The 14,931-nt window shown below is 44.7% G+C and overlaps 1 protein-coding gene across 1 annotated transcript in view; it reads left to right on the forward strand.

The window, feature by feature from the left end:
- Window positions 1-246: 246 nt before the first annotated feature.
- AGBL1 (AGBL carboxypeptidase 1) overlaps window positions 247-14,931 on the forward strand; it is a 338,276-nt gene continuing 323,591 nt past the window's right edge. Inside the window, exon 1 of the mRNA XM_067555656.1 lies at window positions 247-398. Coding sequence (XP_067411757.1) covers window positions 348-398 — 51 coding nt within the window. The 5' untranslated portion in view covers window positions 247-347. The remainder of the gene's footprint in view (window positions 399-14,931) is intronic.

Here is a 14,931-nt window from a genome sequence, read left to right on the forward strand (position 1 = left end):
TTGCCACCCTCCCCACATCCCCATCACACACTAAACACCCAGACCCTTTTTGAGCACTTTGCTTAATCCCTGGGATTCTTTATATAGGAATGAATCTCCCTGTCACAGTGTGTGTGTCTGTGTCTGGAGGGAGGGTGGAGGCGGGGAGGGGGTACATTTATCTCTCTCTCTCTGAGGTCTAGAGTTGCATTGCTGTGATTATTAGTGGTAGCCGCATATGTGTATCTGGGATCTGTGTTTAGCGTCTGTGTTTAGGACAGGGGCCACAGAAAGACAATTTGGCAGCTCTGTGTTCCAGCTGCATTGTGTCTGCAGCTGAGAGACAAGGAGTGTGAGTGGAGATCAGCATGGCAGAACAAGAAGCCAGTGGTTTGCAACTCCTTCTCTCCACTCTCCAGGTAAGAGGAGCTTGAGCTAACGGGACAGAGACTTGGGCTTGTTTCCTTTTTAATCCACAAGCAATGACCTGCTGGGCTGAGTTTGCTGATGAGCTCCCTGCTGGCTTGTCTCAAAGGCATCAGAGCAGAGGAGTCCTGTGCTGCATCTCGCCCCCGAAAGCTTTTACAAAATGAAGTTTCACCATTCAGAGACTAATGCTGGTGATTACTGTGATGCCTCAATTACTGAGCCCAGTTTGAATGCAGGGTCTCAGACTCTGGATGTGCCACTTTGCGGCAGGGACAGAGAGGTGCGAGAAAGAGCCTGGTTTGTGATGAATGGGACCTGTCAATGTTGTCACCTTATGAGTCAGGCTGGGAAAGCAACAGGTCTCTCTGAGGTAGGCAAGTCCACACTGTGCTCTTCAACACTTAGGGAAGTGGCTGTGCAAACTCCTAAGGATGGGACAGCAGAGGCTCTTCAGACAGACTTTGGTGTCATCTGCCCGTACATATCAGAGGAGATCCCAAAAGAGCAGAGGGAGGGAGTTTGTGTGAGATCCTCATGCAGGATCATCAGTAGCTGGGTGTGTCACACACAATCAACTCTCTGCAGCTGTAGGGAGCCCCAGCAGGGCTTTTTTTCCCCTAGGATTTGTGGTCAGGCTGCAAGGTTCAGTTCCCATCACAGGTTAATGCAGAAGGAAGAGGCACATACACATCTTCAACCTCACAGCACCATGCTGTCACAATATTTGTGTGATGTTGTGCCATTTGCATGATAAAATCTCCAGCCCTGGTGCTGCATGGCTGTCCCTGTGATGTGGCGCACGTTCTGGACAGGGGAACCTGTGTTTTTCACGATCACATTATAGGAGCAGTGACTGAAGCTAAAACATCCACCATTTTGGCAGTTAGGGGCAGGTGGGAGTTTGGGATTCTGCAAAAAGATTGTTTTTCAGAGTTTTAAAATTCCACGGCACCCAAATCTTTTTGTGATTTCCTGACTCCCAATGCACCTAGCTGAATAGAAGCTAGTCACAGCCTAACAAGAGACATAAGTATATATGAGCTGCCACTAAACAGTCTTTTTCACTCACATCCCTACACCTTTGATGGCAATAGCTTCCTGTGAAGTAGTTTGACAGTGTTAGTTGTGTGTGTCAGAAACCCACACCAAGACAGGTCCCAGAACTAGAATAGCAGGAGGTGCCGTATTAAAAACACGGGAATTTCCCTACGGGATCAGACCAATGGTCTGTTCCAGCATCGTATTTCTGACAGTGACCACAGACACATGTTTAAAGGAGGGTATGAGACCCCACAGTATAATGGTTGGTATCTACACTGCAGCTTGGAAATTGACATTTGTTATCCAGCCTGAGGATCTAACACTAGCTATGAATATTTTGATTGAACACATCAATGTCTCATCTTGGTATCTTGTGGCAAAGAGTTCCACAGGTTAATCATGTATTGTATTTTTAAAAAATCTTGTCTCGTTTTTCATTTTTCTGACTTTTAATGCCATCAGATGTCCTAACATTCTTCTCTTATGAGAAAGTGTAAAAAGAACAATTTACTTTCTGTATAGCTGTCACTCATTCGTGTACTGCTCTTATATCCTTTTTTATTGGTATTCTCTCTGAAGTACACTGTCCTAATGTTCTCAATGTCTTCTCAGGATTGAAGGGTGCAAGTGAAGTGAGTGAGGGTCCAGGATTAAAAACAAAAGGTCTGGCTTGAGGTCAGCATTGAAGTTCACTGGCAAAGCTGGGTGTGGGCCCAAGACTGGCATAGCAGGGGATGCTGTGAGTCAGGACTAAAGAGAAGGGCAGAGCTGTGTGAATGGAAAACAAGCACAGAGCCTGCCCACACTATCCCAAATTCAAACCGCGCTATTAGTTCTTAGCACCAAGAGTACTAAGCTCACTTACAAAAACAAAGTACTATCTTGTTACAGTCACCCATCATTTAGGCATTAGGGGTGGGTGGAGGAAATAACCTGCGGTCAGCTGTTTTAGACTTGATTCTGATTAACAACGAGGGACTGGTTGCGACTGTGAAGGTGGAAGGCAATTGGGGTGAAAGTGATCATTAAATGATAGACTTCATGATTCTAAGGAAAGGAAGGAGTGAGAGCAGCAGAATAAGGACAATAGACGTCAAAAAAGCAGGCTTTAATAAACTCAGAGAAATGGCAGGTAAGGTCCCATGGGAAGAAAATCTAAGGTAAAAAGGAGTTCAGGAGAGCCAGCAGTTTCTCAAAGAGACAATGTTAAAAGTGCAACAGCAAATTATCCCAATGGGAAGAAAAGACAGGAAAAATAATAAGAGGCCAATGTGGCTCCATCAGCAGCTCTTTAATGACATGAAAACCAAAAAGGAGCCCTACAAAAATTGTAAACATGTAAACAAATTACTAAAGGTGAGCACAAAATATTAGGACAAGCATGTAAGGACAAATGAAAAAGGCCAAGACACAAAATGAGTTATGAGCAAGGGACATAAAAGGCAATAAAAAGATGTTCTATAAATACATTAGGAGCAAGAGAAAGATGAAGGAAAGCGTAAGTCCTCTACTGGGTGGGGAAGGAGAGCTAATAACAGACAACATTAAGAAGGCTGGCGTGCTTAATATCTATTTTGCTTCAGTCTTCATTAAACAGGGAAATTTTGACTACATACGTAACATAATTAATATTAATAAGCAGGGGGAAGGAGCACAAGCCAAAATAGAGAAGAAACAGTTTAAAGAATATTTAGATAAGTTAGATGTATTCACTTTGGCAGGGCCACATGACATTCACCTTAGGAATCAGCAATTATCTTTGAGAACTCATGGAGGACAGGTGAGATCACAGAGGACTAACTTCAATACCTGGGCAGATCCTGGAACAAATGATTAAGAAATCAGTTTCTAAGCACTTAGAAGATAATAGGGTTATAAGTAATAGCCAACATGGATTTGTTAAGAACAAAGCATGCCAAACCAATCTAATATCCTTCTTTGACAGGGTCACTGGCTTAGTGGATGGGGAAAGGTGCAGATATGATAAACATTGATTTTTTAGGAAGGCTTTTGATACCACCCCACATGGCATTTTCATAAGCAAACAAGGGAAATGTGGTCTACATGCAATTGTTATAAGGTGGGTGCACAATTAGTTGAAAGACTATAGTCAAAGAGTAGTTATCAATGGTTTGCTGTCAAACTGGGAAGATGTATCTAATGGGGTCCCGCAAGGATCTATCCTGGTCTGAAACTATTCAATATTTTCATTAATAACTTGGATAATGGAGTGAAGAGTATGTTTATAAAATTTGTGGATGACATCAAGATGGGAGGGATTGCAAGCACTGTGAAGGACAGGATTAGAATTCAAAGAGATCTTGATAAATTGGAAGACTGGTCTGGAATCAACAAGATGAAAGTCAATAAAGACAAGTGCAAAGTACTTCATTTAGGAAGGAAAAATCAAATGTACAGTTACAAAATGGGGAATAACTGGGTAGGTAGTAGTACTGTGGAAGAGGATATGGGGGTGATAGCGGATCACAAATTGAATATGAGTCAACAATGTGATGCAGTTGCTTAAAAAAAAAAGACTACTATCATTCTGGGGTGTATTAATAGGAATATCATATGTAAGACTTGTGAGGTAATTTTCCCACTCTGCTTGCACTGGTGAGACCCCCTGCTGCAGTACAGTGTCGGGTTCTGAATGCCACACTTTAAGAAAGATATGGACAAACTGGTGAGTCCACAGAAGAGTAACAAAAATGATAAAAAGTTTGGAAAACCTGACTTATGAAGAAAGGTTAAAAATACTGGGCACGTTTAGTGTTGAGAAAAGAAGACTGAGAGGGAAAGTGCAAACTGTGTTTAAATATGTTAAGGGCTGTAATAAAGAGGATGGTGATCAACTGTTCTCCATGTTTACTGAAGATAGAACAAGAATGGGATAAATCTGCAGCAAGGGAGATTCTGGTTAGATATCAGGAAAAACTTTCTAATGATAAGGATATATAGGTACTGGAACAGGCTTCCAAGTGAGGTTGTAGAATCCCTGTCATTGGAGGTTTTTAAGAACAGGTTAGACAAACACCTGTCATGGACTGTCTAGCTATACTTGTTCCTGCCTCAGTGCAGGGATCTGGACTAGATGATCTCTCAAGATCCCTTCCAGCCCTACATTTCCATTATTCTATGATTCATGCTGTGAGACAACCCTAATAAGTTGATAAGCATTACAATATCAGCATGTTCTGATTTTTCCCCAGGAATGATCCCCAGTGTGACCCACCTAGGACTGCTACAAGAATCCAGTGATAAAAAGACCATTGCTGGAACTTAAAATAGCTATAAATATTTGCTCTGCTTTGGCAGAGATGGCTTATGTTGATGTTTGCATTTCCTGATAATATCTCTCTCCACTTGGTTATTTTCTACAATAGCTCCCACAAACAGGTCTCTTTGTTTTTGTGTCCTGCTGAATTGTCAATATCTGTTCCTGTTCTTTCAGTGGGCACCAAGAACATCATTTGTTATGTACAACAAGCTGTTCCGCAAGAGGCTTTATTCACTGTGGATTGTTCTGTTTGTTTTAGACCATAAAAATGCTTTTTTCACAAACATCTTTATCCCAAAAACTAGGGAGCTTTCCACTATCTGACACTGGGGCAGACTTCATTCATCCCAGATCGAGGCAGCCTTTCCCCTTCCAACACCAGCTCATGACTTTATTACTCCCAGATGGAGGGAACCCTCTCACCTTCCCACATGGACTCTATTAGCTTCAGCTGTAAGGAGCAAGCCCTCGCATTCTCTAGCACTGGCACAGACCTGATAGTCCCAGCCCCAGGGATGGGAGCAATTTCTGCATCTGGAACTGGCCACAGACATCATTACCCCCAGCCTAAGGGAACCCTCTCTTCATCTGACTCTGTCCCAGACTCCATTAACCCTGCCCTGAGGGAGCCCTTTTCCTACTTGGCACAGAGCATAATATGATCATACCACAGACCAAAACGTTAGCGAGATGCGCTTTGGAAGAAAATTCACTGGAGATTAATTTAATTTCTGGGTGACAAGGGCTGGTTCGTCCTTTGTGGCAAGCTGGACTCAGCCTTGCCCATAACTTGGCAGCTACCGGTCAGCCTGACTGATGAGCTGACGACAGAAGGGCTGGGTGTAATGGGGCTTAATTAGAAACTGACCCCAGCTGTGGTGGTGAAGCAAGGTGAGCACAACTTAAATAGAACTGGGAACTCAGTAAAGGAGGAAGATGCTAGAGAAAGAGGAATAAGGGGAATTTCTCTTTAGAAAGTGTTTGAGGAAGTTAGGCTTAGCCACCCACAAGGAGCAGGTTAGGCTCTTGTGAGGGAGCCCTGAAGTAGGGCCTACAAGGATCCCTGGAGGTAAACTGCTGGAGTCCTTGGTGATGGGATGCGGTGGGGGAATCCTACTGGGGAAGAAGTGATTCAAGAGAATGTTGGCAGAGGTCAGAAGAAGGGGCCAGGAAGCAGAGGGTTTCAGTCAAGCTTGAGGGGGCCAAAGAACTATATGTTTGGATGTTGTTTGTGGACTTTAAGTTGAACTTTTAGTTGCCCTGAAAAGGGAATGAACAGTTATGTGACTTACCTGGAGGGTGGAGATACAGAAGACCCCAAGAAGGAGTTGGGAGAAGACCCTGACTGGGACTGGTGATTGCAAAGCCGAGGAAGGGGCCCCCTGTGCAGGTGTGAGGCAAAATCCCTGGCAATACCACCTCTGGGCACGGAGGGGTGTGCTAGAGGTGAGGCTGTGTGCTTACACTGGGCTCTTCAAAACATTTCCTCTGTGAAGTTAGGAAACTTGTGCCCCTAAAGACAGCCTAAGCCCATTAAAGTGTGGTGTGTTACAAATGCTGTGAAAATTGAAGCTGCTTTTGCTTTATGCATTGTCAAAGTGCAGCTGTGTTTTTGTCATGGAAACTTCATGGCAGAGCAGGCTGTGCATTTCAGCCTACACCTCTGTCAAATGTGCACATCTATGTGCTGTGAATTGCAGATAAAAACAAACTCTAGGCCTGCCCAACAGGCGTTATGTTTGCACTGCAAAACTCTTAAGAATTCAGCTCTTTAGGCACCACTTGCCTCCATCCCTGTCTGCTTCTGCTGTCTTCTCTTACCTCTACTCTTCCAAATTGCTGCTCTTATGGTCACCTCCCACTTCTTGCTCTGACCAGTGGCTTTTCTGTGTCTGATTCAAGCTCCCTATTCTCATTTGCAAACCCCTGTGCTGTCTCTGGCAAATGGTGACGTATTTATATCGAGTGGATTTATTTAGTGCCCCTCGCCATGTTTTTAGGTCTGGTATGACATGCTAAATAAACGCCCCTTTATATACTGCCCACAACAGGCTGTGAAGTATGATACCACAGCATACAGCCAATCACCAGTGCCAAATCTCCCTGGGGGTTGACTCAGGCCCATCTCTTACTTATTGTCAGGGTGGGTTCTTTGGGGATTTACTCAAAAGGCAGTAGAGGCTGGTAAATAACTCACCAGAGCAGTAAAAAACTAAGTATCTCTGATTTGTGTCTCTAACCATCGAACCCCTGGAATTTGTAGGGATCTTAGCAATGCCCCAGTCCTATGGAGAACTGGCTTGGCAGCAAATAGTTCTGCGTTCCAGCTTCAAGGCTGTGACAGCCCCATGGCTTGCGCCTTCTCTCCCCTTTCTATAATCTAGTTATTCAAGAAAGGAAGTGATGCTTCCTTTCCAGTCACTTCCCTCCTTGTCAGGCCCAGCAGCGAAACTCTGCTTAGCTTACAGTTCAGGATGTCGTCTTCTTCTGTGGCACGGTACTCACGTGCCTTTCCAGGCCACAACCCCTCTGCACAGTTTCTGATCAGCTGGCCCTCGCTGTGGCTGTTGGCAGACTTCTGTGCTTGAACTCTCGCCCACAGTCTGGATTGCAAGATTCACAACTCCCACAGTTCAAAAGGAAAGGAGTGAAAATCTTGCATGTCAGTGGGAGACATGTGAAGGTGGATGGATTCCTGTCTAAATGACACAGATGCCCAGCAGGAAACAGGTACAGGATCCACTGACTGCAAACTTGAACTTTTCTACGTCTTTTGGCCAGGCTTTTTAGAGCTGCTTTGCTGGCAGGCCGACAAGCCGATTCTAAAGCCAAGTGGGAAGGTCTTTGCTGCTTTAGTGACAATGAATGTCAATTTATTTTGCAGATGCTTTTGTCTCTGTTGCATCCTGTTTGTGCTTATCCAGTCGGGAAAGCCTGGGGGCTGTCAGGGTTAGTACAAAATATAGGCTAAGTCCGGAGACGTGCTGAGCAACTGCAACTCCCACTGGCTTCAGTGGGAACTGCAGGTGCTTAAGACTTGGATCTATGTGTTTAGGAAGAGCGCCAGGCCTTGCAGGAAGGATGCATTTGAGCATCCTCAGAGGAAAGGAAAAGCATGGCTCAAAAGCAGGTGCCATTTATTGTACAGATTTGTAAGCCTGGGTCCTGGATATTTCCCAGATTGTCACACCTAAAGTGGGGAGCAGCCTTTCCATTCCTCCAAAGCAATCCCCTCAGCATCAGAGCATTTAACATGAGACCGGATGGAGTACCTGAGAATAGGCGTGAGGGAGCAATCTTACGCTGGGAAAAGACTGGTGCTCCAATAAGTGTTTGTTTCATTCACTGATTTCTGTGCTTCTCTAATCGCACACATTCATTTCCTATTTCAGTTGAGGGGGAAAGGGAAACTATTCCTTCCCAACAGGTTCTGAGGACATTCCCCATTTTAATCGCCCACCGCAGCGTCCAAGGACCCCAGTGCTGGTCTCAGCTGCCATCTCCTCTGCTATCAAAGGAGGACTGGGTGGGACTTTATGGGATCTGTAATTCAACACAACTCCTTCAATCACAGGGGCCGCAACAGAGCCTCTCCATCTCCTGCTGGGGCAGAGAGTGCCGGCATTCCTGCCAGTCTGCAGAACAAGGCCCTGAGAACAGGTTCTCACACCTGCAGCTCCTGCAACTCCGTATGGAACACTAAACTCTACAGGAGAGAGGTTCGGTCCATTCTGGAGTCAAGCGCAAAACTCCCATTGACGGCAGCGGGGGCAGAATTTCACTCCAGGCATCAGGCCGGTTTCAGTTGTACTCCTAGCTTAATTCTGGATCCTTCCCAGATTCTCTGGAGATGACTGGCATTAGACTGGGTGGAGTGTTCCCTCTGACCCCAGTGCCGAGGGTGCAGGACCTCCATGGTGTGAAGTGTACTTGGAGTTAGGGCATGGCAGCAGAAACTAAAATTGGGCTGAGCAACTGATTCTGCACCATCTAAGGGCTGAGCAGAGCTTTCCCTGCAATTTCTTCTCTCAGCTGCTGCTGGCAGCTGTGGTACCAGCCACCAGAACTGAAGAGCAGGGAGATTCTCTCCTGTGGTGTCAATACTCAAAGCTGGCAGGAAACCCAGGTGGCATGGAAGAGACTCCAATGCAGAGGGGTGAGGAATGGTGCTGGGTGGGGGAGGGGAGAACCTGCTGGGTGGAGGGATGGCTCAGGAGCTCAGAGGCAGGTGGCTAAAGGGACAGGGGGCAGAGCAAGATTGGGATGGTGGGAACAGGCAGGAGCAGAGGAGGCAGAAGATGGAGGGGATGGGGAGAAGGGCAGGATAAGGAGGAGAGCAGAGATGAGTAGCAGTGGGTTAGGTGCACAGGAGACAGAGTTGCAGAAGCTGGGGGGCTGTGGCAGGAGTCAGGCACTTGGTGGGAGCAGCAGGGGAGTGGCCAGAGGCAGAAACTGAGCAGGAGGAGACAGGAACAAAAGGGAACAGGAAGAAGTTGGATGGGGGAGGAGGTAGCAATGGCACAGAGAAGGGTGTGTAATTTCTAGAGAATAGTCTTTGGATAGGCCCCAGATGAAACCGTTTATTCCCGAGTCTCAATGTGCTCTTGCTGTGCAGAAAATAAGTGTGAAACCCACTGGCAAACTATATAGCTCCATCCCGCTATAGTGGCAGAGCCACATAGGACATGATAACCTTCTACTGCAACAGTACCAGTAATTCCATACGCCTGACTGGTAAAGACTGTGTTGTGGATTTAAAGATTCCCAACCCTGCTGATGACCTGTGTGTGCGGAGTGAGGTGGTGTCAACACGGCTCCACGTGATCACATTTTTGTTTGTTCAATTTCTGCATTTTTAAAACTGAAGAAATTACATTAAAAAACCCAACTATCTTGAAAAAGTAAAGCCCTCAAAGTTAGGGAATGCTAGAATTAAGGCTGCCCGTGCAGCCTTAATTCAGCCCCCTTGTACCTAGGTGTTAAGATACAGTCTTTAATTATATGATCAAATACACTTTTTTTCTACAGGACCCTTTCCTCATTCAGTGCAAAGGATGGACTTGTGCTTTGGGAATGAATTAGGATTGTATAGTGAGTAAGTCTGTTGTCTGTTGGACCCTGTCTCATTTGTTGCAGAAAATGGAAGGTGTGAGGTCGATGAGGCAGGGAATTGCAAAAAGAGAGAGGACGGTCTTGTGGTTAAGGTATCTGAATGTTGCCTTGGAGAATTAGATTCTGTCTTTGCCTCTGTCACAGAGTTCCTGCGGGATGCTGGGCAAGTCATTTATACCAGACTTCTCAGAGGTGGTCTCTAATTTTGTGTTCCACATTTTCTGGATGTGCAACCCGAGACGCCTGCCGTCTGATTTGTAGACATCCTGAGAGTTCACAACTGCAACGGAGATCAATGGGAGCTGTGCTCTTCCCATGCTAAATTCTCTGGAAAAACTAGGCCCTAGGCTTCTTGAATTAGTCATCCCAAATTATTTGACACTTTTGGCTTTAATCTTTGTGTTTTAGTTTCCCATATTTAAAATGGGGATAATGATATCCTCTTAACTCACAAGGGTGTTGTGAGATCAGTTCATTATTGTTTGTAAAGAACTGCGCTTACAGTGAGAGCACCATTGAAAAGCCCATGAGTAAATTAATAATCCTGTATTGAGTGCCAAGTTTGGATGCTGTACAATGAATACTGCATGGGGCATGCATTGAACAATGAGGATAAAATGAAATATTGAAGAGCTTACTCATTCACTGAGCGCCATACATTCAGTGCATGGAATGAGCCAGAGGTCCTGTGGAAAAAATGGTATGTGATCCTGTAATTAGAGTGTATCATAATGCAGATACACAAGGGGGCTGAATTAAAGTTGCATGGACACCCTTAATTTTAGCATTGCCTAACTTTTTCAGTGCTTGACTTTCAACCATATTAAAAAATACACATGAAATCATCTGCCCAGGAGCATAGAACACTAATGTGTATTTATATGTAGGGGTCCTGTATAAATGTGTGTGTTATCCATCACATTAGCTCCATTTTCATATGTCATCTGAAAACCATCTAATTTATCCCTTCCTTCTGATTCATATTTTCTCTTCCCCTCAGACATTACTTATCATTTAATTCTGTGAAGCATCTTAGGATAGATAAAACACCATACAAAACAATACGTGACTGTGCAAACCTATCTTGCCTGCATTTATATATAATGTGATCTTATTCAATATGTTTTGCAATATTTTGTTGGCATTTTTTATAACTCTTTAGCCAAACTCTCCTGTCACTTACACTGGTCCAGTCCCATTGGATCTGCAGTGGGATATAGGCAGTGTTAGAAAATGTGTTGAAGGACAAGTTTTAATTAACACTTGTTAAACACCACTTAGCACCTAATGCAGACAAAGGCAGCCATGTTTAAAACTGTTAGCAGGTTATGGTTAACTTTGGGGGAGACTTGCTGATGTAAGCAGAGTTTCACTGATGTAACCTAGAGGAGACACATCTCTTCCTCTGCGTGTAGGTGTTGGTGTGTGGGGTTTAGGTACCTAACAGTCTTTAGGCTCCTTTTGAAAATCCCAGCCTAAATCTCAGCTGCATTTACTTGCCTAGGAGCTGCCTTAGGAGCTGGTGAGTTTGCCAGACTGTCCACCTGACTGCATTCTTCTCTCCAGGCCAGGAGATGAAACAATTCCCTGCTGCTTATCCCTCTTCTCTTAATAAGTGTGTCTCTCATGGATAGTCTATGTGCATCTGTTTACACAAAGAACCTGAGGGCTGTGGAACAAAGCTCCCAGCAATGGCATTTGCATGCCAGAGAGAGACATCACTCCCTCCAGTAGTGACGGAAAAGGGGGAATGTGAATTTCAAGCAGACAAGATTTGGTTTTCCTGGCAAGAAGGGGATAGGACTCATATTCCCACCCTCTGGGCTAGGCTGGGTGGCGAGGGGGCGGTATGGGCCACACAATTGCTCAGGCAATTGCACGCTGATTTGCCCACACAATCACCGCAATTGTGTATGCAAATGGGTTAACTGTGCCTGCAGCCCTGGTAACTGTGTTGCTAGGTGCACAACTGTGCTTTTATTCCGTGGGACAGGATAGGAACTGAAGATGAACCAATGCCATGGAGCCAAACACTCAACATGTTGGGGCAATTTGGCTCCAGATTTTTTTCTGATCTTTAAGGCTGAACCCATCTTTATGAGGGGCTGAACCAGAATATTGAACAACCCGGGACTTTGGGGAAGTCTGGATCCAGATTTGAATTTTGCAGGATGGACTTATTTCCTATCTCTACATGAGAGGCGGTGGAGGTGCTCCTTGTTCATCCAGCTACAGTTCTGGTGATAAAAGTCTAGTGCCATGAAGGATGTCCCTTAAAATAAGGGAAAACGAGTCACCCTACAGCGTAGGTCCCTCCAGAAGCATCAAGCTCATCTCCCGACCTTTGCAGCTCCATGTTCCTTTACTGTGGACTACTTTTAGTGGAGAGCCACCGTCTTTTATGGAAATTCAGGTCTGAGAAGCTAAGGATTTGTTGCTGGGTTTTATAATAAGGTGCGTTTAATGCCTCCTTCATGTTTTCCAAAGAGGACAGAGAATGAATGACATAATGGAGAACCTGCTCAAGGGCACTGCTAAGCTGCACAGCAGAGAATGGGCTTGTTCATTTCCTTACCTGCTATTGATTCATAGAATAGCATCTGCTTGACAGGAAACTCAGAGGGCAAAGCTTAACCCTTCATTCTTCAGAGGGTTTGGAGAGCAACGCGGCTGTTTTTTTTGTCTTCAGACTATTCTTTAGGAAGAACGCAGCTTGGTTTTTTGAGAGGTGTGGTAGGTTGAAGCGGAATTAATAATGGAAGCAAAACTTTTATGATGAATACTTTATTTTAAAAAATGGGAAATGCTGACATGGGAGGGTTTTGCAGGGAAATAACTGCTTTTGGTATTTTTCTCCCTTCCAAAAGAGAGAATACTTTGACAGCAAAATGTGTGTGTGTTTTTTTTTTTTTTCCCTCCTGACATACCAGCTCTGTGGAGGCTGCTACAGTGCTGTGTCTTACTGCAATCAGTTACTGTAAGTGGTCTTTCATACCCATTCATTATCAGTTCAGTTTTCATTCAGTTTTCAGAACTGGTGCTGGTTCTCAAGTGGGCCCAGTGAAATTTGATCTGTGTGGTAAGTGGCAGTAAATCCCACCCCGCCTTCTTTGCGGGGCCCAGGCCTGCTGTTCTTTTCTCTTCCTTGGAACAATGAACGCTAGGCTGCTTTTGTGACTGAAGCCTTGGACTGAGAGGCGGATGACCTAGGCTTCATTCTCTGGTTTGCCAGAGACAGAAATTTGGTTCAATAAAAGATATTTCCCTACCTGTCTTGTTTCTCTATTAGAGCCCAGCTGCAACGTGTTTAACCTGTGTGCCTTCGTTTCCCCATCTGGACAACGAATGGGGATGACCTTGCTGGGGGATTGAAAGGTGTAGTTCATAAGAATGGTCTGGACTGTCATCCTAAATCATAAGTAACTTTTATCAGCTCCACACACAGAGCATGAGTGAGATTGGCTTAACGTCTGTAAAATGCATTGAATCTTTGCATAGGATTCGCTCTAGAAGGGCGTAGTAATTGTAGTATAATGAAGAGAAATCTATATCCCTTCTCCTTCATGATTAACCTGGGAAGCAGGAGAGAGAGATTTCCATGAAGCAGTTTGTTTGGCACACTGAATGCCCGGCGTCTACACTGCAGATGGAGAGGAGGAGGGGCAATACTTCACCTGACCTTTTCCTGTGATTAAAATGTTGAACTGATGAAATCACAGGAACAAATTGACTCTGCTCCTCCAGGAATAAACCAGCATCATGGATCCAATAGCAGACAGAGGCAAGGCCAGCACACACACAGCGTCTCCTTTTGCCATGACTCCTCAGAAGCTGACGGATTCACAATTAAGCTTCTGTTCCTTCATCTGGTACCCACATGTTATAGGAGCATATTTAAATCTTCAACCCCAGTGAACTCTGACTTCAATCAGAGCTACCCCTGGAATTACCATTATGAGCTGAAGGACGGTGTGAGCGGAGAGTGGTGTATAAATTGATGTCGTGCTCATTGACTTTTTAGGTTTGTACCTACTGGCCCCATGCTGCCCCTCAACTTCCAGTGGCCACAGAAGGCCTTAAATGCAGAAGCAGTGCAGGCCTGCTGCAGAGGGTGAAGCTAGCAGGCCATGGAGGGTGGCCCGTTAGCCTAAATTCTGCCTTCCCTTTCTTACTTTTCTGTTCCCCCTGAGCCCCACTACCCAGACATCTCGTCTTGGAGGCGTGTCAACTAGTGCAGTAAGCTGGCATTTCTAATTTTAACTCCTGTCACATTTTCCCACAGTGTCAGCTTGGTGGTGATCTCATTCACTTATACAGGGCTAATAAAAAGCCTGCCGACCAGACATGCCTGGTCTGAGGTCAAATGTTGTTGTAAGCAGCCAACCTGGCATATCCATGGCTGGGGGGGGGGGAAAAATCCTTCTTCCTTTTACATGAAGGAGTCAGCTTTCTATTGCTGTATATCTTGTGCATGAGTCAGAGCTGTGGTTTTTTTTATTTTTTTTAAGGTGGTGTTATACCATGAACTCTAAGATAAGTCCAAATCATACCCTTCAACAACCCGGCTTCCTTTAAAGGGAGACGAGAGTTTTGATTTTAAAGGGACATTGCCAAGTTCGAGATGATGTATGTTTTTTTTAAACAATATAGGTAGATATTCTCCCTTCCTGTATTACTAGTAATAACACTTTAGATCATTAACAACTTCAAAATAGAATTTACTTTTCATTGAGTTGGAGAGTTAGCTTTCAGGCCATGGGATGACAATGCTTTTTATTTATTGATGCTGTTTGGGTTCTTTGCTTCCTCACTGAGGTTGGATAGGAAAATTAGACCCGTCATTTTCATTTTTAGGGTCTGTGTACACTAGGAAAATAACTTGGTTGCTGACAGTTGGCTGCTTCCTTTAAACAGTTTAGCAGCTAGTGCTGACTGAATCAAAGCATTGCCATTGTTGTCCTACAAAGCATCAATGACATTGACCTAGCTAACTGGAGAGGGATGTGCACTATGACAATAGAAAAGGATAGGTGCTGAACTTACTGTTCCTTACTCTGCCTCCCCACTCTAGCATGAAGAGGTCATCAACA

This window comes from Emydura macquarii, unplaced genomic scaffold (genome assembly GCF_026122565.2).
Source record: "Emydura macquarii macquarii isolate MOO-44397 ecotype Brisbane River unplaced genomic scaffold, CSIRO-AGI_Emac_v2 contig_1644, whole genome shotgun sequence".
Lineage (NCBI taxonomy): Eukaryota > Metazoa > Chordata > Testudines > Chelidae > Emydura > Emydura macquarii.